The 27,367-nt window shown below is 43.1% G+C and overlaps 1 protein-coding gene across 1 annotated transcript in view; it reads left to right on the forward strand.

The window, feature by feature from the left end:
* LOC116392378 (protocadherin-16-like) overlaps nt 1-26,341 on the forward strand; it is a 79,235-nt gene extending 52,894 nt beyond the window's left edge. The window contains exons 3-21 of the mRNA XM_031863762.1: nt 7,418-7,606; nt 8,329-8,560; nt 8,705-8,941; nt 9,354-10,382; nt 11,311-11,498; nt 11,588-11,684; nt 11,967-12,124; nt 13,523-14,363; nt 16,819-17,058; nt 17,803-17,928; nt 18,113-18,322; nt 18,437-19,303; nt 19,411-19,524; nt 19,606-19,817; nt 20,089-20,240; nt 20,558-20,688; nt 20,982-21,268; nt 21,398-21,539; nt 22,021-26,341. Coding sequence (XP_031719622.1) covers nt 7,418-7,606; nt 8,329-8,560; nt 8,705-8,941; nt 9,354-10,382; nt 11,311-11,498; nt 11,588-11,684; nt 11,967-12,124; nt 13,523-14,363; nt 16,819-17,058; nt 17,803-17,928; nt 18,113-18,322; nt 18,437-19,303; nt 19,411-19,524; nt 19,606-19,817; nt 20,089-20,240; nt 20,558-20,688; nt 20,982-21,268; nt 21,398-21,539; nt 22,021-24,614 — 8,046 coding nt within the window. The 3' untranslated portion in view covers nt 24,615-26,341. The remainder of the gene's footprint in view (nt 1-7,417; nt 7,607-8,328; nt 8,561-8,704; nt 8,942-9,353; nt 10,383-11,310; nt 11,499-11,587; nt 11,685-11,966; nt 12,125-13,522; nt 14,364-16,818; nt 17,059-17,802; nt 17,929-18,112; nt 18,323-18,436; nt 19,304-19,410; nt 19,525-19,605; nt 19,818-20,088; nt 20,241-20,557; nt 20,689-20,981; nt 21,269-21,397; nt 21,540-22,020) is intronic.
* The last annotated feature ends 1,026 nt before the right edge of the window (nt 26,342-27,367 follow it).

Here is a 27,367-nt window from a genome sequence, read left to right on the forward strand (position 1 = left end):
TGAAAGTTTAAAAAAAATAGGCAGGCCACCTAACTTCCAACAACTGAAGTTTGTCACAACTCTTAAATTGCAAACTACAAAGAGAGCCTGCATATATTTTAAGTAGTGTGAGACTTCAGAAACGTGTGGTGAACCCAGACAGGTTCAGAAACATTTTCATTCTGAAGACTCATTTCTTATGTTGCTAGATTACATTAGATATAGACCCACCGACAGGCTGCTTGTTTACTGGAGGTTCATTTGGGCAAATTTATGATTATGACTGCCAAGCTGCAACTTGATAAGAAATTGAGCTTTAAAACACCACTCAGTCTTGTGTTGGAAACTTAAATTATGATGCCACTCAATACATGGTATTCTTGATGTTATTACTCAATAGAAGTGTATTTGTGCCAAAGCAGTAGCATTTATAATACTAAAAGAGGGGAACAGTTCTTCTCAAAAGAAAACAAATTTGGTGATAACTAAAAAATAGCCAATTTATTGAACATGCCTTTTTTTTTAGAAGAGGGCCTTCCAAAATCGTAACATTTGGTAACATAAACAATTGTTAGCATTCTGGCTTTGATGTTCTTATATTTTATGTTCTATCACATTTAATTAATCAACACACTGACCTACTACCCGCTTCACACAGAAACTGTTACAATGTTTTGACTGCCTTTTTCCTGCAGTGTAGTAGTTCTGGTGAGTGATGTGTGAGAAGAAAGGAAAGAGACAGAAACCTTATCCTGTCCTGTGTCTGCACTCTAACACCGTCATTATATCCCTTTCTGCTATATTACCTCCTCTCTGTTCCTCTGCCAGATATGTGGCCCTAACACCATACCAACCTGCTGATTGGTATGGTGTTAAGGGTTAATGGTTAACCCCTAACCTGCCCTTAACCCAAGTCCTCCACATTTATGTCAGTGAACTACACAGAGAAAGATGACAAGCTGCAGTTCATGGGACCCTTGTTGATTTAGAAATCAATACCTTTTTTTGTCTCCTCGTGTCAGAACGTGGTTCTTTTATGTCCTGAACTGAGACGATCCCATTCTAAGAAACTAGGGCAGTAAGACCTGCTGGGATCATAAGCTTGGCAAGATGCTGCTTTGTTGCTGCAGACTGGTCAAAAAAAGCTGCTCAGTTTTTCCAAAGGCAGCCAAAAGTTACTTAGCTGAATTATGTCAAGACCATGTAATTCTGGAAAATGTACTGTGAAATATTATCTGTTGTCATGTTTATCCTTCAGCACACGCGTAATGGATGTGTTCTTCTAAAGTTCTAGTCTGGTCGACTCATTAGCCCTGTAAGGACACTTGGAAATCATTTACAAAGTAAAAGGACAGTTCAGGACGAGATGATTTGGCAACTGGCACATAACTGTATATTTTTAGAGAAATCAGTGTGATTAAGATGGTTACTGACCTTGACAGTTATATGGTGTTTCACAGGGATACCCCAATACAGCAGATGTATTTTAATGGACATCTGGACGGAGAAAGCAATTGACAAATCTGGAATAGATTGTTCATGTGAAGTCATGCAGGGATACCGTAAGAAGTTTTGTCAATTTGAATTGCTAATAATACAGCTCCACATAGCTGCTTGGTCTGTAATTATAACATACATATATGTTGCTGTTCCAATGCCAGTGTAACGTTGCTGAGGCTTTTACAACAGAAATTATGCAAAGGATAATTGAGAGTCACGCTTGAATCGCTGTTTTTGAGCGTTTCCTGTGAATAGCCATTGTTTGGTGGGCCACACGCAAAGACTTGTTCCCATCAAATGGATGTTTTCCCCAAAAGCATTGAGGTTGAAGCGTGTTGGTGTTTCAGTCCATCCAACCTTCTAACACTTGTTCACGTGGCCCCTGTGGCCTTTTGTCTTGCACTTCCTTCAGGTCAACATTTCCAACACTGGCACATGATGTGATGTATGGTAAACTATTGGCTTGATTTCCGTTGAATTCCCTGTGGATATTAATGGTCCCCACAGGGTGAATCCTATAATGTTTTTGATGACCCCTTGAGCTTCTACAGCGTCACCGTCACGCCAATATTTCTATTTGTATACAAAAATATCAAAATCTATCAGACAGATTGCCAGGAAATAGACTTAAATCAGCTCACGACATTTCTCTAGTGCCACAAACTTTTCAATTAAAAAATGGTCATTTCTAAATGTAAACATGTAGCATGTAGCCGACGGTGAAACTGTCACTTTGCAATGTAAGCTGCCCCTTCTCCTTTACACAGACAAAGCTTTGACTTACAACTTTAATATACTAACATTACCAAAAATCTGTGCAATACAAAGAAAAGCAGAGCACCTTAAAAAAAAAAAAAAAAAGAAAGAAAAGTCTCAAGACCTTTTTGTGTCACGTTCACCTCACAGCCAGTGCTCCTTAACACAGAAAAGAGTGTAGCATAGCATCCAGTAGTCCTTCAGTCAGGTAGAGCTTTAGGAAGACCACAGTATCTACTCTGGCTTTCTCACACCAAACGAGCTGATTAACACAATAAGACAGCTGGAAAGCTTCATGAACAACCTCCATTCTGTTTCAGCTGGGACATCTTTTGAAATGTCATTACTTTTATCACCCTTGTACAAAGCAACCAGATATCACAGGCCAAAGTTTGGTAGTATTTAATATCACCATTTTATAGACCTTACATACGTCTTAAACTATGCCGTGAAGATATCAGCTTTTTGTCTCCTGAGTAACCATCAAAATCTCTCACATATGGTTGGTTGGAATCCAGACAATACTGTCTGTGGGGAAAATGTTTATATTTTTGGATAGATTGGTCAACAGTGTGTGGGCATCTTCCTTCCACCGGACTGGTGTGGTCTCTCTCTGGCTCTTTAGTGTGGTGGTGGACATGGCACAAAGTCTCTATCCTGTCTGTCTGCTACGTTAGTAAAGTAGTGAATGAGGCTTTTAGGAAGTCTCTGCCTTGCTCTCTTCGTCTCTGCTGTCCTTAGAAGTGATGCCAGGACAATGGAGTGAGAGGAGTGTGCACGGCTTCACACCAGCTGTGAAAGCTCAAAGCAACTCTCAGTCCAGACTTTTACAACTCGCCCAGTCTTTTGATTTCTTTGAGCCTACGCTTTCCTCTTTGCCTTTACTGTCTTTTAATGATCTTCATGTCACTCCATCAATCAGACCTGCATGTAATTGCTTTTGTGATAATCCTGCTATTACAGGATTAATTGGTCATGTCTGTGAAACTGTTACTATTGATTTTATGGCATTATTAAATTCATATTTGGATAGTTTCCATTTTTGGAGAAAAGGCAAATGATTGGGCTTGATCTTGCTGTGAATCTGAGATCAGATTGTCATAAATTGTGGCATTACTGGAGTTTAAGATACCTTATCTTTTATCCAAAAAAATGGCAACTAAATTCTCTCGATTAGGTGGAGTACTCAGATTCCTTAACTTTTAAGTCTCCGCAGTTTGTCAAATATAGTCCTCTTTATTCTACACCCTTAAAGACTGAAACTTGTTCTTGTTCAACATTGACACAGATCTAAAAATCTATAAATTGTTACAATTTATTCACTTCTTTAAGCCCATCACAGTTGCATGGCCAACTGGCTTTAGAAATGTCATCCAGTATTTCATATATATATATATATATATATATATCCCGGTGAATACAGAGAAGATGTTGGTGTGTAATCAGAGTGCAGAATGAGTGTTTGTAGGTTGGTATCTTTGCTAAAATACATTCAAAGGACGCGTGCATGCAGAGTTTGATTGATGTGTGTGATAATTTCCCATTTGGCAAACATTTGCATGCGCACTGCGTCATTTCTAGCCTATTTGGATTGGCAGAGGTGCAGTCCTGATTGGCTGGTCTCACTAAGGACTACGTGAGACAGATTTGTTTGACTGGGCACTCTAAAATACGGGGAGCATGATTAAAAACTACATCGCCTTCATTTCACCCCTTGTTGGCCTGGTTTCGGCTCTACATCATTCATTTGCTCACAGGTTTTTGCACCGGTTCTTTCCACGGGAGAATTGTTTTGCATGCCTGCACAATGGAGATGAATAGAGGCGCAGAAGCTTGGGCATGCTGACATACGTGCTTCTGCCTTATCCACAAAAATATAAGTACAAGAACTAGAAAGCCACGATGGTCAATCATGTATGAGAATAGTAATTGGTCTTTTGGGAAATTCAACTCTAAAAATAGAATGCACCTAAATCCTGGGCATGTTCTTTTCCAGGCCTGGCTGTCTCTCAGACCACAGAGTGAGGACATGGCCCAGAACACTTTGGAGCATCCAAAAGCTTCAGGATCATTATTCCATTTGAACATATTCTACATAAACATACAAATGCATGTTCTCTCCTGTGAATCCTGTTCTCTTGACTGGACAGTCAGTCAGTCAGAAAGTCTCCTGTGGAAGGCTCCTGGAATCTGATGGGAGAACCACAAGTGCCCCAGTTATCTTTGGATTCCCCCAGCTTGTTTAACTAAGGACCCGGCCAAACGTTGCCTTTCCCCTGCTGATAAGACAGCTCCCATCATGCCTCACTCACACACACAGAGTGAAGGGAGAATACTGCTGGCTGCTGCTGATGATCTAAGATTACTCCTGCTTTTGAACTTTTAATCCAATAGAAATAGAGACTTTGCATAATACCTATACATTGCAGTAGAAAGTGTAAAAAGTCAGTGGGAAACAGAAAGAGAGGCCTCTAGTATCCATGTCAAGATGGATACGACAAAGTGGTGAATGTTATTTTTCTCCCCCCTGTAGGGCGGAGAATTCCTACTTATGACTGCCCATCTTAAAAAACTTTCTTAGTTATAGCTATTTCCTTTTCCTCAAAATGTACAGTATGGAGATGTAGAGGAGGCAATGTAGAGGAGAGCATGCTCTCTGCTGAGTCCCCCGTCAAAGTATTGAAATGAATGATGGATGACCTTTTGTTGTTACATTGCTGCTGAACTGCAGCATTATGTAACATCCCAAGTAACTTTCAGTCTTTATCTAAGATTCTGTGAGAATCTTGTTTCATCTGTTGAGATTTATACTGGCTTTGTTACTGATTTATCTTAATCTTTGACAACAGAGGCCACATTTTGTTAGGTTATCCTCATCTCTCTGGTTTCATGGTTTGGGGTTTGGCTAATTGTCCTGTTCATTTTGCTTTTTTTTTGCATATGGCCTCATATGTCATTTCAAATGTGTGGCTGAAAAATTATAATCTCCTGGATAGAGAAGTCTGCGATCCACCAAGATGACAGTGATAGGCTGTTAACTCAGGAATGAGAGTGGAATTGAAATGACAGTCTCTGCAGATTCCAAAATAGACTGATCGCTTCCGGCATTTTACTGCAAATGTGATTGTGTGGTTCATTATTTTACAGTATATTTCCTCCCACATACAGTCATACACTTAACTCATGGAGACATATTTTTCAAACCACATATGGCTCCAAATATCTTCACTATACTCTGTGCAGTGCTGAAGCACTGGGAGAAGGGTAATTATTAAAGCACCGGATCCTCCTCATGTAAATTATTTCATGGAGTACGCATCACTCAATCCCCTGTCTCTTTGCTCAGTATCTCTGGTGCACACACTGTACCATTGTACTTTGCTCAAGTTTAAACTTTTTAAACGTACTGGGAACCCTTACTGGTAATGTAATTTTGTGTTAAGTTTGAACACGCCAGTAAGTTTTACTGTGTGTCATTATTGATTCATAGAGTTCAAAAGAGCTCCAACTCCCACCTCACCAAAAGTAACTTTCACTTTTTCATCTTTTTTTCTTTCCTTTTTCAAGTTTTTGTATCATCAATATAAATGTGGGCTTTTTACATTGGATTTTCTTTAACTGCATATGGGTGTACTTTGTAAAAAAAAGTTTTTATGGGTGGTTGTGGCTTAAATGGAAAGCAACACGGAGTCTCCTCAAATAGCTCGTACATCCAATGCCTGCCACGCGGGTCAGTCACAATGGGGGACATATTCCACTACAGATCTGTTTTGAAATGTTTGCAGCATATATAAAACCTAGGTATTGCTAGAATGCTCCTTCAACTTTCCCTCCAGCTGACACTCATCACACAACTGTGAAAGAAAACAAGCATATAAAGCTGCGGGCTTGTTATAAATAACTTGTCCCCCTGCAAAATGATAAAATATTACAGTAAGCTGCAGCCTCCGCACGTTAAGAGATGGAGTGGCTTTCTTGTATTGCTCTTGGTTTCCCCTTTCCTCATGCGGTTTATTATTCTTCTCTTTGGCTTGCATCTCTGCCAGCTTTACAACTCCCTTCACTCCTACACACTACTCACCCTCTGTTAGGAGTTACAGTCAAGAGTGTGGAGCATGCTCTCTGCTGAGTCCCCCGTCTGCCATCTGCTCAGGAAAGAGACGGAGTAGCCAAACCTTCATCGCCTGGAATGAATGATTTCCATCTATTCACACTCATACCAATGCCATCTTTAGAAAAAGTCAGCTCTTGATGATAAGCATGACTTGCCTTATTTTTCTTGGCAATGTTCCTGAGAACTACTCCGTCATACGCAGAGGAGGCTCCCTGCTGCTGAGTGTTGCGGAGCACCAGAGCATGAACTGAGCTTTTTCGGGTTTTTTTCTAACAATTAGCGTTTTCCTAAAAAGATCCATTTATAAAAGATGGAAGGAAGGAGAATTCTAATCAACTTGTGTGGTTTAGCCTGACTGTAATCTCTGGCAAACTGTGATCCAGCGCCAACACTTGCAAACAATTATACTGCTGGTACCTAGGGGTCCAATCTGATTGGTGTATTTGCTCTTGCGCTGTCTTGGGAGATCCTGTAGTAATTGAGTCGGCTCCCTGGCTGATGGCTTGTGAGCTGCTTTTATAGCTGCAGGCCTCTGTAGATGCGCGGCATTATTAAAACCAGACCGCAAGTTGGATATTATGGGTTCTAATGCGCTGCACTGAAGCATACTGTGTGGTATCCCATTGTTGCGCAGCCGTCCCTGTCACTGTCCTTTGCAGACAGACGCCACTCCTGAAGCAGGCAATTTTCCCTGCTGGCATGCCTCCCAGAGTCTGTAGAAGTCATCCTCCTCCCCGCCACCCTCCTTCATTCCCTCTGAGCCCCTTTCTGCCAAAGAGCCTGGTTGGCCCATGCTCACGTTCAGATAAACAACAAAGACCAGGTCCAAAGATGCTTTCAAAAGGCACCTGGTATGGTGCTCCTGTTTCAGTTTGTGGATCGCCATTACTCTTATATCCCTCTAATAGAATTTAGATGTGATCTGCTGCGGCTTTAGAGTAGTATTATTAATGAGTATGGAAACTGCTGAGTTTATCCAGTGGGATATTTCCCTTCCAACTTAATAAATTCAAATTGTAATGCACAATGTTGGAATGTTTACCTAATAGCATGTTTTCTTCTCTGTAGGTGACTGCAACAGATGCAGACGGCGGCTCCTTTGGCTCCATTACCTACTCCCTTGGCTCTGGCGTTACCAGCTTGGTTCCATCTCAGTTCACCATTGGCAAGGAGACTGGCCAGATCTGCACGAGTGCTGCACTAGACAGAGATCAAGGGCCAGCCAGCTTCGACTTTACTGTAACTGCAGTGGATGGGGTGAGCCACCGCATTTTGAAATCATGCTTAATATGAATCCGTTGAGCCGCAGAGTAATCCTATAAACACAGCAGCCATGCTATTCATACAGAAGGCAGAGCAGAGACATGGCCAACCATGCAGAAAAAATTTGATTTGAGCAGTCAAGTAAAAAACTAAATATTGAATCTCCATGGCTGGCTTAATAATCAAATGAGTATATCCTGTTCACTTTATGCCAAATAATACTTAACAAATAAAATGTTTAAAATTAAAGAAAAATTATTGCAGCCATGTTAAAGCAATCAGATGGAGAAATGCCTCAACTGCCAAGGCAGTAATATTTTAACAAGTTGGGCTGCCGCCTCCCTCGTTTTTGCCACCTGGTCGAAATGAAAAGCCTGCACTGTATTTTCTGCAAATGAAAAGCCTATGTAACAGATTGTTCTGTTGCGGCGGGCCCTCTCACCCTCCACGGGTCATGACATATTGCTCTTTCCCGAGGGAAACTATCAATCTGTATCCCTGCACAAACCGGCAGGGACTATATTTTAGAGGCCGCTGCTATACATTGAAATTTTAACAGGATTTACTGCTGGTTTTTACTTTTACTGACTTTCGCTGTTAATGTGGTCTACTTGCACCATTAATGTGGCCTCAATCCTGCTTTCAGGTGTGTTTTTCCTGTTCATGATTTAATGTATGTGAAGATATAACAAAGAAGCTTTTTGTTTCCTCTGCAGGGTGGACTGAGCTCAGTAGCCTATGTGAAGGTAGATTTGGCTGACATTAATGATAACAGACCCGCCTTCTACCCAGTCAGCTATGCTGTCAGTTTGAGCACGCAGAGCGCCCCTGGGACATCTGTTGTCAGAGTTACCGCCTATGACCCAGACTCAGGCGAGAATGGCAGAATTACATACAAAACAGTACCTGGAGGGGCCTCCCCTTACTTTACTCTCAACAAAGACACAGGTAGGCACAAGTCATTTTGATGTATACTGTACATTTTGTCCTGCAATGTCATCCTGACATTTCCATCACATTATTTTTATTGTTCGTGTTTTATAAAGTTGTGCAATGTTTGTCTCAACCTTATCTACGTCTTTATTTTTACAGGAGTGATCTCCCTGTCTCGGTCTGTCTACGGGAAGGCCAACTCTGTCATTCCCATGGTAATCTCCGCTCAGGACAGTGGCGGTCTGGTTGCCCTCGTCAGTGCCAGAGTCAACATTAGCGTGGTGGCAGGGCTGGTGGCTCCACCTGTCTTTGAACAGACTCAGTACTACTTTTCTGTATCAGAGGATGTCTTGCGGGGGACAGTCGTAGGCATCGTCAAGGCCAGCAGTAAGATAGGTGGGGACAACAAACACATGCCCTTTATTCCTCGTCACTCACTCACTTGCTGACTTACTGACTCACTCACAGACACCCAAATTGAGCTTCACAGTCCATATTGAATAGTTCAGAATACATTTATCAGTCACACTGGATCAGGCTTAAGAGAGTTTCTTTTCTGCTCCCTGCACCACTTGTACAAATAGGCACTGGGCCACTATACACACTTTACTTTGAAATAACATCAATCAAAAATACCATTTCACAACTGTGTTTATGTATTCATTTTCTGAGTATTTAGGGCTCTATTCCAGGAATGCAAATTGAAAAATGACATCATTGGAGTATACTGTTACTTCAGTGCTTTTAGCACAGCCTCCTGAGCCATGGTGACGTGTCTCTGGTTTTTGTCATTATTTTCCCTTTCCAGGCACCTCCAGAGATATCTCCTACACCATCAGTTCTGGGGACCCAGGAGGCTACTTCACAGTGGATCCTGACACTGGGGCCCTGAGGACCAGTCTGCCCCTGGATCATGAAGCCCAGTCAGCTCTTGATCTGGAGGTGCAGGCCCGCAGTGGTAACCCCCCTGCATTTGGCCAGACCCGTGTCCACATTACCATCGCAGACATCAACGATAACCCGCCTGTTTTCCTGCCCTCGTCCTCCGAGTCCCTGCTGCTGCCGGAACATACAGAAATGGGCACAGTGGTGTATCGTGTCCAAGCTGAGGACGGAGACTCCGGAGTCAATGGGCAACTCAACTTTGACCTTTCTTCTCCAAGTGGAATCCAGAGGACCTTCAGTATAGAGCGCAGCAGTGGAGAGATCCGATTGGTAGGGAGCCTCAACTATGAGATTGCTCCCCGTTATGACCTCCAGGTGATTGCCAAGGATGGTGGAGTACCCCAACTTAGTGCTACCTTTGTGCTTGTGGTTCATGTCCAGGCAGAGAATGACCAGGGACCTGTGTTTGATACCCTCACCTACCGCGTGGAGCTAAAAGAAGGGACTCCGATAAACACACGCTTCCTGCAGGTCAGGGCTCTGAACAGAGAAACCACTGGCTCAGGTTACTTCAGTCCCCTGGCATATCACCTGCGTCCAGATGGAGATGCTGCAGGGTTTGGCATTGCTGCAGACAGTGGCTGGCTGTTTGTGAAGAATTCCCTAGACAGAGAAGTCAAGGACATGTATCTTCTAACAGTGCTGGCCAGCCAAGGTCATGGACAGTTGAAGAAGACGGGTAGTGCCACAGTGCGGATATCGGTGACTGATGAGAATGACAACTCTCCTCGGCTCACACAGGAGAGGGTATTCATGGCTGCAAGAGAAAACCTGCCTGCAGGAACAGGCTTTGGTCACGTGACGGCGTCAGACCGAGACAGTGGCCCCAATGGACGCCTCAGCTACCGTTTCCTGCACCCCGATCGCCACTTCCAAATTAACTCCCACACAGGTTAATTGAAAATGTGATGTACTATTTGTTAAATGAATCCCAGCAGCAGTCACTGCTGGTCTCTTGGATTGGAGTGATGTGGAATGGTGATAGTTTAGCTTTACTTTATTAGGCAACTAAAAAAGTATGTGCTTTTATGCAGAGAAACTACACACTTTATGTAAAGATGTCTTTGGAGATGTTTAAGAGAGAGATGCTTAAAGAACAGAGCAGGCATAAATAAAAAATAAAAAAGCTGCAATGCCATGTGTGAAGCTGCTGTTGACAAAGGTCAGCACAAGAAAAGAAAGGCTGCACTACAGATATTATTGTTGAATATTGGATGTCTTCCAGATTATTTGGAGGCAATTTACCCCAAAAATGTAGAATGCTCTGTTTTATTTTACTATTACATTCTCTTCTGTAGATTGAGCCGAAAATAACCGAGCAAGTCGCTGGGCTCAAATATCCTCCATCAGTGTGAAGGACAAGCTGTCATGATTCCGCAAGAATAACTTTAAGTCATAGAAAATGTAAATGATTTGTGAAAAAAGCTAATTTAATGTTTATTCATCTCTAAAAGATGAGAGACTACAGTTGCCTCTTCCCCGCCATCATAAATTCAGTCAGATGATGGTGACAGTGGCACTAAGCATCTTGCTGGGCTCTAATTGGGCTGCTGGGCCTGTTAGTCTGTGGGTGGAGACTCACAGTCTAATTTGTGATTAGTTTCTGGCTGAGTTGTGACTCTCTACAGCATCTGCCAGTCTTCCAAAATTCCTATTTGTGTGTGTGCACACGTACACGCACATCTGCACACTGTGCATGTCTGTTACTTGTGTGTCATTGATCAAAGCCTGCTGGCTCTTAAATCTCTCATCATTATTCCAGTGCTCTGGACTAGTGCCTCAGCAGAAAATCCCTCTCATCCACCCCCTTCTCCCCCCAGGTGAGATCAGTACACGGACTACTCTGGACAGAGAGCAGCAGTCGAGTTACCAGCTGGTGATGGTGGTTCAAGACGGAGGTTCACCCCCACGCAGCGCCACAGGCACAGCCTTCATCACTGTCCTGGACGACAACGACAATGACCCTGCTTTCACCCACAGCCAGTCGGGCAAAAATCTCATCATACAGGTGATGCCACAAGACCGGACACACAGACAGGCAGAAAATGAAATTTCTTTCATGGCTTTGGTGACATCGATTTGTGTTTTAACCCGTAGGTGACAGAAGGACAGTCCTCTGGGGTTTTAGTGGGCACGCTGCAAGCCAAAGATCCCGATGAAGGGGAGAATGGAACCGTATTCTACTCTTTGTCAGGTAGTAAAGAGAGTACTCATATCTGAGAAATATTTAATATATGTATGTAAATGTAGTGCATGTTGTCTTTTAAGAAAGTGCCACCCATGGCCATGGTATAAGCATTTATTGTAGGATTTTTAGACAAAAAAAATGGATCATTATCGGTGTCCATGTGTGTAAATACTGTAAACATACTGTAAACATTGTTATGATACACTTGAAGTGAAGTGAAATAAAGTGCATTTTGCTCCCCCACGTACATGGTCTCCAGTTAAAGTTGGGACCGTCTTTCTCTCCCAGGTCCCAGAGCTGAGCGTTTCTCTTTGAACCCAAACACTGGGGAGTTGCGTTCATCATCCCCTCTGAGCCACTCGGAGCGGGCCGAGTACACCCTGACGGTGACAGCTACCGACAGAGGACTTCCCCCTCGCAGTGCCTCCTGCCCCCTCACCATTCAGGTCAGACTTTATTTGGAGCGCGGCCAGCACAAACACCCGCACTACTCACCTATTTAATATCAAAGAATAGACTTGGGGCTGAGAGGATCCATGTCTGTGGGCCCCTCAGAGTAGTTGCAGACATATCACCCTCACTTTTGACAAGCCTTCCTCCCATCCCCTCCCCTTTCTTCCCCTGTGACTTTTCAAAAAGGGAAATTTCTATCTGAAATGGAAAAGTGGGTCTGAATCAAATACTCCCAGCTGGCTTGTGATGAGGGCCAGCTGTAGACGGCTCTGATCAAGGTCATTCTCAATGACTTCAACACTTTTTTAATACAGTAGCCCTTTTTGCAATGAGCAGCAGGACTATACACTCACATAAAACACAGCATTGAAGGTAATTCCGTTAATAGTTAATCTAGAACGGAAAAGGGACACAATGGAAGAACCCTCGAAGGAACATAGATTTATAGGTTCCAGGAAAATAGAGTTGCCATGTAAACAGATCCATTAAGTGCCACTTCAGTTTTTCCTCCCTTCCAACAACAAAAATTGAAAGTCATGATTATTAGTTAATTGGATTATACAGTGCGGTGTTTTTATTGCCCGCTGACGCATTTCTGTAATTTCCTTTAATCATCTCTTCTAAATCCATCGACGATAGGATGGGACTATACCAATTTATTTCTGGAACACTGCTTTTTCCATTAAATATGGAAGCAATTTACAGCTTGTCATGTAAGATTTCACAACAAACACAGCCTATTTTTTTGCGGGCCTGCTTACTGTGGGAACTGTTCTGTAGGATGCAGTGCTGAGTATGATCACGCCTTCAGCTTAAAAAACAGTCAGTAATGCTGCTGAATGTGTGATCAGCATAACTGCTCCCTTTACCTCCCAGTATACATCTGCTTATGATTTATTAAAACAATGTGTCATGTGTGTTACTTATGGTGCTCTTTTCATACAAAAGAGAGAAGTAACAATGTTGTAGTCTTTGAAGACACTTGCATTGCTCATCAAAGGGAGCGTAAAGCTATACACAGTACGGGGATATGTCCCAGTGCTAGATTCAAACCCTCTCACCATTTACTCCTCTTGATTGTGTTACTTTTATCATTTATTATTTTTCCTGGCAGCGACATGAGTATCAGATTAAGTGTGATTAAGGTTAGCAGACATGTTATTCATGTCTATAAAAACCTCTTGTAACGGGTTTCATTTGTTCCCACTGAAGACATACAGTACAAGAGAGACGAGAGGACAAAATCTGTTTTTGTTTTGCCCCAAATCCATTAAATATTACTTTGTATTGGCATTTATTAACTTTGCCAGAAGGCATCTCAATGAAACATTAGATCCACTGATATGTAGCTGTGTCCTCCTATAATCATACAGTGTTCTTCTTCAATGCAGGTTCTCAGCACTAACAGACTGACTTCTAAGACCAATTCTGTATCCTTAAACTCTGTGGAGGAGACCAAGCCTGGATCTGTTATTGGCTCAGTCCGCATTCCTGACAGAGAAACCCCTGAAGAAGGGGAGGTGACCTACACAGTGGTTGGGGGTACAGGCCGAGATGGGACCTTCGTCGTGGACCGTCTGAACGGAGACGTGTACCTAGCTCGTCCTCTTGACTATGAGCGAGACGCACGCTACACCCTGGAGATTGAGGTGGATAACCTCTCTCACGCCCTTCCTAGCAGCACCCTGGTCCACCTGGACATTGACATAGAGGACAGCAATGACCACGCCCCTCAGTTCCCCGAGGACCCCATCACAATTGTCATCTCTGAAAACATGGAGCCCGGCTCTTCTGTCTATACCTTCCAGGCCACAGATAAGGATGGCAGTGGTCCCAACAGTGAGCTGAAGTACTCCATTTTCCACCAGTGGCCAAACACCCCTAGCCTACTAACCCTCGACCCTTCCACTGGGGTTCTCTCCTTGGGCCAGGAGCTGGACCATGAGGTCACGTCCAACCTGATTCTGGTTGTAAAGGCAACAGACTCTGCCCACGATGCCAGCCAGAGGCGCTGGGGTTCTGTCACGGCGAGGGTGTACGTAACCGATGAGAACGACAATCCACCGGTGTTCAGCTCGCCAACAGCTGTCAGTGTGATGGAAGACCAGCCGGTGGGCTTTGTGGCGCTGTATGTCATGGCCAGAGATGCAGACCAGGGGGAGAACGGCAGAGTGACATACAGCATCCAGTCAGGCAACACTGGGGGGACATTCAGCCTCAACCCTAACACTGGTAAGTCCAGCCCAGTGCCAATACAGTCAAAATGTTGATAGTTGTCAAGCGCAGATATTGTAGAATCAGATCATTTATAAAATAACGTTATTGAACATCATTTGGGGAATCATCATGCTCTGTCTGGTGGTAGTGTTGCATAAGTGAATATATCTGAGAGAATGTTTTGGAAGAAAATTATGATTATGATTAGTTTTTCATAAAGTTTTATTTCATAGTCTGGAATGTCTTTCCTTGCTCCTTGTGTATATGCAATTATGTACAGCACTTGTTTTAATCAGATAGCCCCATTTTGTCACCGCTCAGACAATTACTGCAATCAGTTGGCATGGTATTATCAGGAAAGGTTTTAAAATCTTGGACTTTCAGCTGTTTACTTATTTTCCACCAGGCCCACTCTTTTTTGCTCCTGTGTTTTCATTTTAATAATGTTAGAATGTTCAGCTCGTCATTTATTATTTTATATTTCTTGCACCTGTTGGTAATTCCAGTGTTTAAGAATTACTGTGTCTTGAAAATCCCCTGCTCATGTTGAAATATTTTCATTTTAAACAGACAAGCGAATCTGCATCTGTTCACCTCTGTTTTAGTCTTTTCATGGACTTTTAAAGCATTTGTGCCACCTCTGAATTTCACACATGCAGAGCATGTGTACTCACCTTTCCATGTGCTTCCACACAGCCCCCCATCAGAATTACCAAACCTCCCGCTACATAAACACACACAAACTCTTGTAATACTCTGCTTAAATCTTAGTGCTGCACAACTCTTGCTTCACCTTTCATGACTTATTTCTCTCAGTTGGAGGCCAGACAGACAGAGTAGCCTGCCAAATATTAAACACACACACACGCACGCACACACAACCTATCATCTGTTATTGTAGATCTATTCCCATGAAAGACCAAAGAACCTCCTGCTTGGGCTTCTGGGAACCATTAGAGAAGGGATCAGTTACGCGTGTTTATGTGTACGCACGTGTGTGTGTGTGGGTGTGTAGGCATGCACATATGTGCTTGTGTGCTTGCATGAGACTCTGTCACTTAGTCAACATTGACCTTGGGCTATTTGGTCCTGTGGGCTTTGTTGTGGTGTTTGAGACACGTGTCAACTTTGGCTCCGCCTTCCCCTTCAAGTCGCCAACAGGGATGCCCGTTAGAGCAGCTCGGGGATGGAAACATTCAACGTCTGTCATGCATGCCACTTCTGCTTCAGCCCTGAATGTGCTCCCATCTTGAAGTGTTTTCATGCACACTGGTTATTTGTTCGAATACTGACAGAGTTAATCCTCTGAGCACCTGGTTTGCTCCCGTTTTGGGGTCAGTGACCGGAGACCAGGTACCATCTCTGCACACTCTGTTTTCATTACTTCTGCCCACAGTTGACCACAATAGAGAGAACTATCAAGCTATGATTAGGAATATATAAAGTCACAGTATGAGACACATTCTCATCACTCATTGTCAGAGGGGAGGTTATTAATTTCACTTTTGGAGCAAAGGGAGAACACACCGGTGATATGGCGAATTGCTTCCTTGCAAAAAACAGCACCATTCTGGGATTAACATATCAAATGGTGATAAACGACTTCTGCATATAAGAGAAGAAAAATGTGTCTGAGAAACCTCAGCTAACCCTCACACAGCAGTCCAAAGTGTTGGCGGCACAAACCTCACATAGGTTTAGGATTTTGGAATTGAAAACATCCAAAGTAAAAACGTTCTCCTGTTTCCAACTGTCTTTTTTCTGCCCATGTGTTATCAGTGACCAGGGATACGGCAGGATCACAGAGGAGTCAAATTTAGTGAAAATATTCCAGTTTGTAACTCCCACCAGATTAAAGTCTTAGGGGCAAGTTATCTCAGTCCTAGCAAGATACAAGGCAAAAAAATGAACAAAAAAGTTAAAACCAAAACAGCCTTGGACCTCTTTCTTTAACAGTTGTAGCTCATTTTAAAGCATGAAATTGAAATTGAATCAATGCAAGCTCTACCATCTTAAGGCAGGATAATGAAAGGGTGCCCCTAATTTCTACGGAGCACGGCAGGCCTGGCTGTTGCGTGTCTAGAGCGTGTGTTTACTGCTTCTTTCTCGATGGCTGCGGCATTCTCCAATGGAAAATCTCGTAAACTGTGGCCAGACTGTTGGGCTGTTAGAGCAGTGGTGGTGGTGGTGGTAGCGCTCAGGTAGGCAAAGCTGTGTGTGTGTGGAGTAGATTAGCTCTGATTTGGGTCTCACACGGCAACTTTTCACACTTGCTTTTTAAATAACTTGACGACACACAACCATGGAAAGTGGCATATTTTATTGCCTCTGATAGCATTCTTTCGTGCCGAAGTTGTCGTGTGTAACTGCCACTGTGAAACAGGCTATAATTAAACACATACACACACAGATACACACAAACATGCAGGAAACCTCTCCTCACATTTCGCCCCTGATTCATCTCTCTAAGGCTCTCTGTCTATTTTCAAACCTCTGGACCGTGAGGAGCAGGACATCTTTAACCTCACAATAACCGCTGAGGATCATGGGATACCCCAACATTCGTCCAGCCAGCTGCTGTGTGTCCACGTGATTGACGTTAACGATGAGGTGCCATGGTTTGAGGAGAGCCAGTATGAAGCCCAGATCTCTGAGAACCGGCCACCAGGAACTAGTGTGTTGACGGTGTCCGCCTCTGACCTGGACCAAGGTGAGACATACAACGTGCACTGACTTGGTTACTGTAGCCTGCACATGTAATCCTACTTTTAAATCAACAATTATATCCCGTTGAGAACTGATTTGGTCATTTGCAGGTCAAAATACTACTACCACGTCCTTACTACATGATGAATTATCATCATAGAAATGTTGATGTAGTTACATCTAAACTAGATGTCTAAAAAAACGTTCAGCTAAATTTAGCCTGGTTTTAACCAAGACAAGCACACATCTTTTGAACAAATTATCTAAAGCATGCTGTGTGTTCTCTGTGTTTGTTTGTTTTTTTGTGCTGCATCAGCAATCAAGACGGGAAAAAATGCCTTTATTTCTTCTCAGCCTTCATGTGCTGGTTATGTGTACACATTACAGACATTAAGAGTTGTTTTTAATTGAAGACTCAGTAGGGTGGGGGCGGGGCTACAGAAAGGGTGCATTCCCTCTGGCTTAGTCAGAAGCACGTAAAACCGAAGGATTATAAACTTTCTCTCCAAAAGTAATTAGTGAAGTAAACAGGTGAGGTTGCCAGGCTGTTGGCACGCAATCTGGCATCCAGACACCTGAGAGAGGATCGACACTGCAAAACGCTTTGACAGCAAAAACTAATGACAAACAAACAAATAGGTATACAAGCCAGTAACAAGAGAAATACAATTACCTGTTGTTTTCTTCTCAAAGCTTTGGTGACATTTGGTAGCTTTGTTTTTTACAATGACTGTGTGTTTCTCTGTAGGAACCAATGGGCAAGTGACATATGGTGGAATCTCAGAGGAGGGTTTCAGCATCAACCCAGTGACAGGTGTAATATCTACCTCTAAGTCACTGGACAGGGAGCTCCAGGAGTACTACACCGTGACAGGTACTGCCCTCTGACAGATGTCCACCATCACAGATAAAACATGCCCAAAGATGACTGCTTTCAGATCAAAAATATTTAAGAGTTACTTTGCGAATTTCAAATTTCTTTAATCTTAATCTTTAAAGTCACCATTAATACTGTTGCTGTTAATAATGGGTGTGATTGTTTTCTTATGTTTTGACAGTTTATGCAAAAGATGAAGGACTTCCTCCCAATTATGCCAAAGCCACAGTGAGGATCAGAGTGCTTGATGAGAATGACAACGCCCCTTTCTTTGGACGTCTCTACTACAGCATAGAGGTGCCGGAAAACCTGCCGACATTGCCTATGTTTACCCTGAAAGCCACAGACCAGGATGCAGGAGATAGTGGGGAAATTAACTACAAAATTACAGGTGATTTGGCATTTTGTTTATTGTACAATTGAGTTTCTAAATGATAAGCTCAACTGGTCCCATGATTTAGCATTAAAAAAAATGTATAACCGTTTGCCATTACTCTACTTGCAGCTGGAGATCCATTGGGAGATTTTCTCTTGGAAAGACAGTCAGGTGTGTTGTCCACCTCAAGGCCTCTGGATCAAGAGAGGAGGGCTGGGTACACGCTAACAGTCACAGCTCAGGACCAGGGCCACCCTCCCCTCAGCAGCTCTGCTACGGTGGAGGTGACCGTTATGGACATCAATGATCACAGCCCCCAGTTTCAGAGTAGCAGCTACACTGCAGACGTTTCGGAAGATGTTCCCATCGGCTCACTGGTCCTAGAGGTGAAAGCCATTGATCTGGACCAGGGCCCCAACAGCCAGGTGCTGTACTTTCTGAGCACTGGCTCAAAGGGCATGTTTATCATAGACCAGAACACAGGCCGCATCATCACAGCAGCACCCCTGGACAGAGAGAGAACTGCCTCTTACACCTTTAATGTGTGTGCCACTGACTCCTCCCCTGCAAACCCACATAACTCCACTGTTCAGGTGACCGTCTACATTCAGGATGTGAACGACAATGCACCCTTCTTCATTCAGGACCCGCTTATTGTGAACATCTCCGTCAGCAGCGTGTCCAGCCGCCGAGTGCTGGCCACCATGCGGGCGGAGGACAAGGACTTCGGGGCTAATGGCTCTGTGTTTTATCGTTTCGCCAACCCTGTGAGGGGCTTCACCATCAACTCACTGACGGGAGACATCCAGGCCACAGAGAAGCTACAGACTCTGACCCAAAGCCAGAGAACTTTGATAGTTCAGGCCATGGATCAGGGCAACCCGGCTCAATCTTCCCTGGGGGTGGTTATCGTTTATATCAGGGAACAAAGCTACAGAGGGATTCGCTTCTCTCGCAAGGTTCGAGACGTCAGTCTGCAGGAGAACGCTGCAAAAGGTTTTGATATTAGAGATCAATGTTTTTACTTGGGAATTTGTGAATGTGTAGTAGAAATAATAACTGGAAGTAAAATGTTTCAACCAAGTGTGTTTTTCACCTTACAGGCACAGTAGTAACACAGACTGAGGCCCAGTACCCCGGAGGTTCTCAAACTGGTATCAGCTACAGTATTTTCAGTGGAAACAGAATGCAATCTTTTGGAATAAACTCCATTACTGGTAAGTGCAGAGATGGCAGCATACATTGTAAAACAATGTTTTCCAAACCTACAGTGACTCATTGTTATTTTTGTGAATTAGGTGAAATATGGGTCCAGAAATCTGAAGAACTAGACTTTGAGGAGACCCCGAAACTCCGCCTTGTGGTGAAAGCTGAGACAGCATCCTCCAGCTCCTACATGGCTGTCAACTTAATCCTGCAGGACGTCAATGACAACTTGCCACGCTTCCAACTCCAGAACTATGTGGCCTACATTAGAGAGGCACAGGGCTATGATTTTCCCATTATTCAGGTACAGTAGCCTGTCCCCTACACGTCTATTAAAAAGTAACTCGTGCTTCAGAAACCTGGATTGTTTCAGCAGTATAGAGAAATGTCTCTGTTCAATTGTCAGTGTCCCATCTGAATATACTAGAGAATCATTTATGCCATGAAGCCAGGGCCATTTTTATTAACTCTTGACTTCCAAGTCCAATATTGCTCACTAGTTCATGTTACACTGAAACAGCTGCTGCAAATATTTCCATATTTTAATTTCCAAAATGGGTTGGTCATTTCCTCAGGTTGCTGCAGATGACCTGGACCAGGGACAAAATGGTCAGGTGACCTACTCTATCAGGTCATCGTCCATGAGTGGCTTGTTTAAGATAGACCCAGTGACCGGCAGCATCACCACTGCAGCCATAATGGACAGAGAGATCTGGACGCAAACAAAGTGAGTTTTTCTCTTTGTCTGTTATCACATCCTGCCATGTGGCTCCTCTCGACTCATCTCTGCCCGTGACAAGTGCCTGTTCAATGTTTGTTACTGTGATAACTTAATGGTTAAGATCCTTTGTTTTGTATATTTCATTAAAAAGTGTAAATGATTTTTAAAAAGTATTTACTTTTACATTACGTTTGCAAGTGAGCACTTTAAAAAAATCTTCTGACACAAAAAACAGGGCTGATCTTGGTGGGGGGTGAATCATTACTCAACCGGATTCATAAAAGTTAAAAGTTCAGACACTGACATTCATTATTTGCCACCAGGCTTGTTGTTACGGCAACAGACCGGGGAAGCCCGCGATTGGCTGGCTCTGCCACGCTCACTGTGATCATCATCGACCTCAACGACAACAGTCCCATGATTCCTCTCCATCGAGAGATCCGAGTGCCCGAGGGTAAGTCAGCTTCACAGTGGAAGTTAGTCCAGTGATCTTATCATAAAGCCTCACATCACACTCCCTGGCAGCTCACTCAGTGGGGCTCAGAGAGGAAAGTCTGACCCTATTATGAAACAGGCTATTGCCAAGTTCCTCTGTTCATTTCCTGTCTATTAGATCAAGGCTCTCAAGAACAGGATATTTCTTAATAAAGAAAATGTCTTTTTTTATTTACTTAGAATCTCTGTGCTTTATTTCGGCTGCAACCTAAATGTGTTTTTCTCCTGCCTCTGCAACTTTTTATCAAACAGATACTATGATTGGCACAGTTATCACCCAAGTAACAGGAAATGACGTAGACTCAGGGCCAGCCCTTTCTTACACACTACACCTGGATACAAACATTCAAGGCATGTTTGGGATTCATCGTTATGGAGGAGGGGTGTCTCTGACTGGCCTTCTGGACTATGAGGACAGGACGTGGTACACTCTGACTGTCCGCTCATCCGACTCTATACATCAAAGCGAGGCTAACATCACTGTGCTGGTGGACGATGTGAACGATAACGCACCCACCTTTACTCAAGACTTGTATCAGGTACAGCTACCTCCTCACACATGCATATACCACCACCTTTTTGATAATTAACATGTCTGTTAAATTGTTGAAGTATACTTGTAATGGATATATAATCTGTTTTAATCTGTATGGTGTGTTTCTTATTAGGTCACTGTATCAGAGCACCTCCCAGCAGGCAGTGCAGTCATCACAGTAACAGCCACTGACCGTGACTCTGGGGAGAACGGGAAGATAACCTACAGAGTAATGTCATCAACGAGGGGAGTCTTCTACATCGACCCAAGCAACGGTGAGATTACTGTGTGCACATTTACAGTTGTTCAGAACTGTTCTCTAACTAGAGCTCCCCTTAATTACCCTTCATAAAAATGTTATCCCCTAAGGCTCTTCTTGGATGCACATTTGTGGTTTGGACATATTTGCAACAGGCTTTGCCAATGTATTTAATCATTTTGTTCATTAAAAGTCATTCAAAGCCAAATTTATTTATTTATTTAAGTGATTTGCCTCAGATGTTTTGCCTGAGACAGCATCTAAATATAAGTCCATTATAAAAGAGTAGTCTGTTTGCCTCATTTTGTCTCCTATTCTCAAATACTATTCCTTTGCCTTAAATACGGTTCCATTCAACAGCATGTGCCCAAACCTGCTACAGTGTTATTTATTTCAATGAGCCACAAATCCAACTCGGACGATTTAAATGATGAGCTCTGGACAGAAGACTAAAATGAAGTTGCTCTTTTAATAACCACTTTCTTTTAATCTTATAGGTACTCTGTTTGTCAACCAACGAACAGAGTTTGATTTTAAGAATCCCTCCATCCTGGTGGTAATTGAGGTGCGGGACCAGGGCACTCCATCCCTTTCATCCATTGCCACTGTCCAGGTACACGTTTCCGATGTCAATGACAACGCCCCCATCTTCCATCAGTCAGAGTACAGAGCCACTGTATGTGAAGATGGACTTCCCGGATCAACTGTTCTGATCTTAGAAGCTGTGGACGGAGACCTGTCGCGGGACAACTGTGGTTTTGATTTTGCCATTGCCAGTGGCAACTCAGGTAATACCTTCCAGATTGAGAGCAGCGTGCACTTCTTGGAGGGACAGGGCTTCCAGACAGTCGGGACTCTGATCCTGGTGGAGGAGCTTGACTTTGAAGCAGTGCCAAGTTTTAACCTGACTGTTGTGGTATCAGATCGAGGAATCCCTCAGCGCAGCTCCAGCGTTCCCATTCTCATCAGTGTCACAGATGCCAATGACAACCCTCCAGCCTTCAGCCGAGCAGAGTACAGTGTCATACTGAATGAGGGTGCGGCAGCAGGGACAGAGCTCTTGCATCTGTCTGCCACAGATCCAGACTCTGCTCCCAATGGAGAGGTGCAGTACTCCATAAGCTCCGGGGACGAGACAGACCTTTTCCAGGTGGACCAGTGGACCGGAGCCTTGAGGCTGCAGAGGCCTCTGGATACTGAGAGACAGTGGTCCCATATGATTGTTGTCCAGGCTACAGACGGTCAAGGTCACTATGCTTTGTCCACAGTCAGTATTGAGGTGAAGGACATCAACGACAACCGACCCTTCTTTCCCCTCAAACTAATAACTGCGAGCATCAGGGAAAACCAACCCCAGAATGCCTTAGTCACCATGCTGCATGCAATCGACCATGACAGAGGTGTTTTTGGACAGTTGAGGTACAACATGTTAGACAACCCTAAAGAGGGAAGAGAGGCCTTCCTCATGAACCAAACTTCAGGAGAAGTACGGACTCGCTCTACTTTTGACTTTGAGAGGGTGAACTCATTCCGTTTTGTTGCTGTTGCCATGGATGCTGGCAACTATTCGGCTACTGTAACAGTGCAGATTTATGTTACAGGGGAAGATGAATATGATCCTGTTTTCACCTCCTCAGAGTTCTCATTTGAAGTGCCTGAGAGAGCAAAGAAAGGTCAGATCATTGGCAAAGTGCAAGCCAGAGATGAGGACGGAGGCGTGGATGGCATTGTCCTCTACTCTCTAGCAGACAGTTCACCTTATTTTGAAGTCAATAAATCAACAGGAGCAATTTCCTTAAAGATGGACAGCTACAGTAGACATATGAGTCGCTCTAAAAGAGAGGTGCGTCTAATGACACTGGACGTGACCGCTCACAGCCCTCTGGAGACGTCCCGCGTAGCAGTGGCCAAAGTTTCCGTAGATGTGACCCATACATCTTTTGGTCTCACCACAGACATGAATATGCTGCTTGTCAGCGTTGTTGCAGTTTCACTTGGGACCATAGTTATATTGATAATAATTGCTGTGGCGCTCTTTTTTGTTAAATTAAGGCGTCAGAGAAAGGAGCGAAAGGCACACGGACGAACTCAAGCCAAGTCAGGCACCATGCTGCACAAGTTTGAGGAAACAAAGATAGCAGCAAGTGAAAGGATTTACCATCAGGCCCTTCCTGGATACACGGCCGATCAGAGTGGCAGCTCCGGGGGTCCATACACTCGTGGAGGATCCCTGGATCCTTCCCACTCCAGTGGGCGTGGCTCTGCGGAGGCAGAGGCAGCAGAGGATGATGAGATCAGAATGATTAATGAATACCCTCGGGTGTCAAGTATCTCCTCCTCGATGCAGGAGCGCATCTCTGCCCGAGGTCCAGACTCAGGAATCCAGCAGGATGCAGATCAGCTGTCAGACGTGTCCTGTGAGCCTTCCATCGATTGGTTCAAAGGGAAGAAACTGTGCAGTCTGAATGGTACTTTATTAGCTGGCCAGGTGCCAGTTTACAGGGATGAGGGGGGTGGATATGTGGGAATGGGACGGGGACTCAGCATCTCCCACCCTAAAGATTATACTTTCCCAGAGGATGGAAAGCCTGCTGTAGATGGCTCCCTGACAGCCATCGTGGCCAGTGATGAGGAGCTGAGGGGCAGCTATAACTGGGACTACCTGCTAAACTGGTGTCCCCAGTTCCAGCCTTTAGCTAACGTTTTTACTGAAATAGCACGTTTAAAAGATGAGACGGCTCCTCCTCATCCTCGCAGGTCATTTCATCACAAAGCGAAGGCAGAGTCAAGAATCGACCCCCCGCCTCTCATAACCTCTGTGGCCCACCCCGGGGCCAAAACTGTACCTCCAAAGCCTGCTGTGGGGAGGACGTTCCCCCACTTGGCTTCTTTTCGAAGGTCTCCCCTCAGCGCAGAGGGATCCATTTCCTCAGTCGCCATGTCTCCGAGTTTCTCTCCCTCTCTCTCACCACTGGCAGCACGTTCTCCTGCGATCACACCCTTCAGTGTCTCACAGGGCCCCTCTGCATCAGTGATCAGCACAACTGAACACAATTTAGAACACAGTGAGGAGGCAGAGCTGAGGATTTAAATTTGGTGATTTAAAACTGAGTCATTGCTGTCCCAGACTTGTTCTACTGTATGACCACAGGGGCTGCAACCTTAAATGAGTCAAAGTTTTTTTCTCTCCTTTAAGAGTACACAAGATTACACTAAGAAGTCCAAATAGCTGACATTGTGTTGCTTACTGAAGAAAAACTAAACTACACGATTTTACGACGAACAGGCCAAAATGGACTTTGCCTTTTTTGTGTGTTTTTGTAAAGAAACTCCTCATTTTTCTGTTGATCAGTGTTATTTTGCACATTCGAAAGGAGATTCATACATGATGTCAATATTTTGTACAAAAGCATTGTCTATATTTTTATATTCACATGTGGTTCCTGACAAGAAATGGCATTAAAGTGTCAAAAGGTTGTTAAAACCTCGGAATATATTTCTATATTTGTATATTTGTAGTTTGTACTGTATACTTGTTTGTACTGTAAGTTGGTTTTATCTCTTGTAATTCTTAACCTTGTGGTTTTAAGTGAAGCTCTTCATCAATGCTTTATCGATTGGGATTTTTTAACAGATTATTGTAAATATTTATAGAGGACGAGACATCTATGCTTAAACAAATGAAACATCGGTCGGAATAGATTATTGTGTGATCAGATTTTGTACGGATCCAGTGTTTGATCTCTCATCAAAAGGTAATCATGAATGTGAAAAGTTGTCTTTGTCCTCAACACACGTACCTTCATTTTCTGCAAGAAGAAAACGGAACTTGACATCCAATGATCTCATCCTTCAGGTGCCCATGCTTTAATTCTCACAACGAGCCTTACTGCTCTCATTTTGCATTGTGAAAATAATTCATGTGAGGGAGAACATTGAGCAGCTACATGGTTAATGGTAAATTGCTAGCAGCCTAATCCTTCCAGAGAATGTAAGCAGGTCTTGGTCATTTATCGACTGATCAAATGTCCCTCAGTCATTACTTAAGCTCTAAATCAGTGCCATCCGGACACTGAAATGCAACAGGTTTTCTCATTTTTGTCCAGATTTTTTTGTATATATTTAATGACAAACTGTAATGAATGTTGTTTTGGATCACATATGCCCCCTCTTTTTAATAGCACTATAAAGAATACAATATGAATTAAGAGTAATACTAACAATTGTTACAAAAAAAACATGTTTATGAATGTTCAAACACCATCAGAGAATGTTTCCTAGTAAATGAGAAGAAATTCATGCCATAATTCACATAATGCCTACGCCATAGATACATTCGTGATCATAATTGTGTTTTTGGCAGCCTTTATAAAATAAAATAATGTATAAGTACATATAGAGCCCCACTGTGGCCTAAATGTGGATTCCTCTCACTTTCAAATTATTCAAAAAATTAGACACTTTTCTAACATTATATAAGCAACACTAACATTCTGAAGTATTTTTTATTTATTATATAGGTAGACCTCGGAAAATGAGAGGCATGGTAAATTATTTACAAGGATGCTATTTTGACCATAGCCAAATATACATGAACACTACCTGTTTGATAAAAGGTACCTTGTTGTTGTTTTTGTTTTGTTTTTTGTATTGAACAGTGTTACCTGCCATTTCAGTTTCATATTTGTCCAAACTGTGAGTATAATAGTGCCATAGAAGAGAAATTCCTCCAAATGTTCACACAAATGTTCTAGAAATGTCCACAGAAATGTTTTTGAGCAAAAAGTGCCTGAATAAAGTACTTATGTGAACACATTGTTGTCTCTGTCACATCTTTCTCAGCTGTCAGCAGTTATTATGTCAGTTACTCCGTAGATATATTCAGAGCTTTACGATTTTGGATAGCAAGTGAAAGGTCCCATAAATAATCAATGTTTGAAAACTCAATATGGGTTAAAAGCAGTCAGTGATGTGACATTTGCCAAAGCGCAAGTCAAGACCTCCAAGCTCTAAATACAGCTACAGTCACTTCACTACTCTGTAACCTCAGGCGTATACCTTGTATGAACTCAAAACTCCCTTTTGTCCCTGGCGCAATAGGGAGTTGGGCAAATGTGGGCCTTAAACAGCTCAGTTCAGTCGCAGTATTTTCCCAATCTTAAGAAAACCTATCTCAAATTAACAATATCTGGCTTAATGATAGCCATTAAGTGTTATTTAGAACTTGATAGGCATGTATGATGTAATCCAAACACAATACCATAACACTTTATTTGATACCATAACCCTGATGCCCTCATTTCTACTAAAAGCAGAAACAAACAACAACAAAAACAGCATGTTCCCTTTAGTCCAGTTAAAGCTTTTGCTGAAGCTTTTCCAGCATGGATGAAGACAAAACACAAGACTTTGAAATTGGGAAAAAACGCACGGGAAACCATAAAGAAATCTTCAGCTCCTTCGCATTCAATTCTCAGATCAGCCTTGTTTGTTCAAATTAGCACCATGCACATTATCATGGAGCCTTACTTATTTCTATCCTGCTTTTGTCTACTGATGCCCATTCATCTACTTTGCCAAAGGTCTCATTCACATTATGTTCGCAACTCAGAAGTCATTCATCATGTAACACTGACCACACCGAATCCCAGGTCAGATCTCACATTTATAGCTTTAGGCGTATGCCACTGGTGTTCTCACAACGATTCTTAAACTATTATTACTTCTCTGTTATTGTCTTTGTTTTGCTACTTTACAAATGTCTGTGTTGCTGTTTCTACTAATCGCCCTAAATTTCTATTCCCCAGATAAGAACATGCTGAAGTAAAGCATAGTTGAGGCATG

This window comes from Anarrhichthys ocellatus, unplaced genomic scaffold, assembly GCF_004355925.1.
Source record: "Anarrhichthys ocellatus isolate YVR2014 unplaced genomic scaffold, GSC_Weel_1.0 scaffold29, whole genome shotgun sequence".
Taxonomy (NCBI): Eukaryota; Metazoa; Chordata; class Actinopteri; order Perciformes; family Anarhichadidae; genus Anarrhichthys; species Anarrhichthys ocellatus.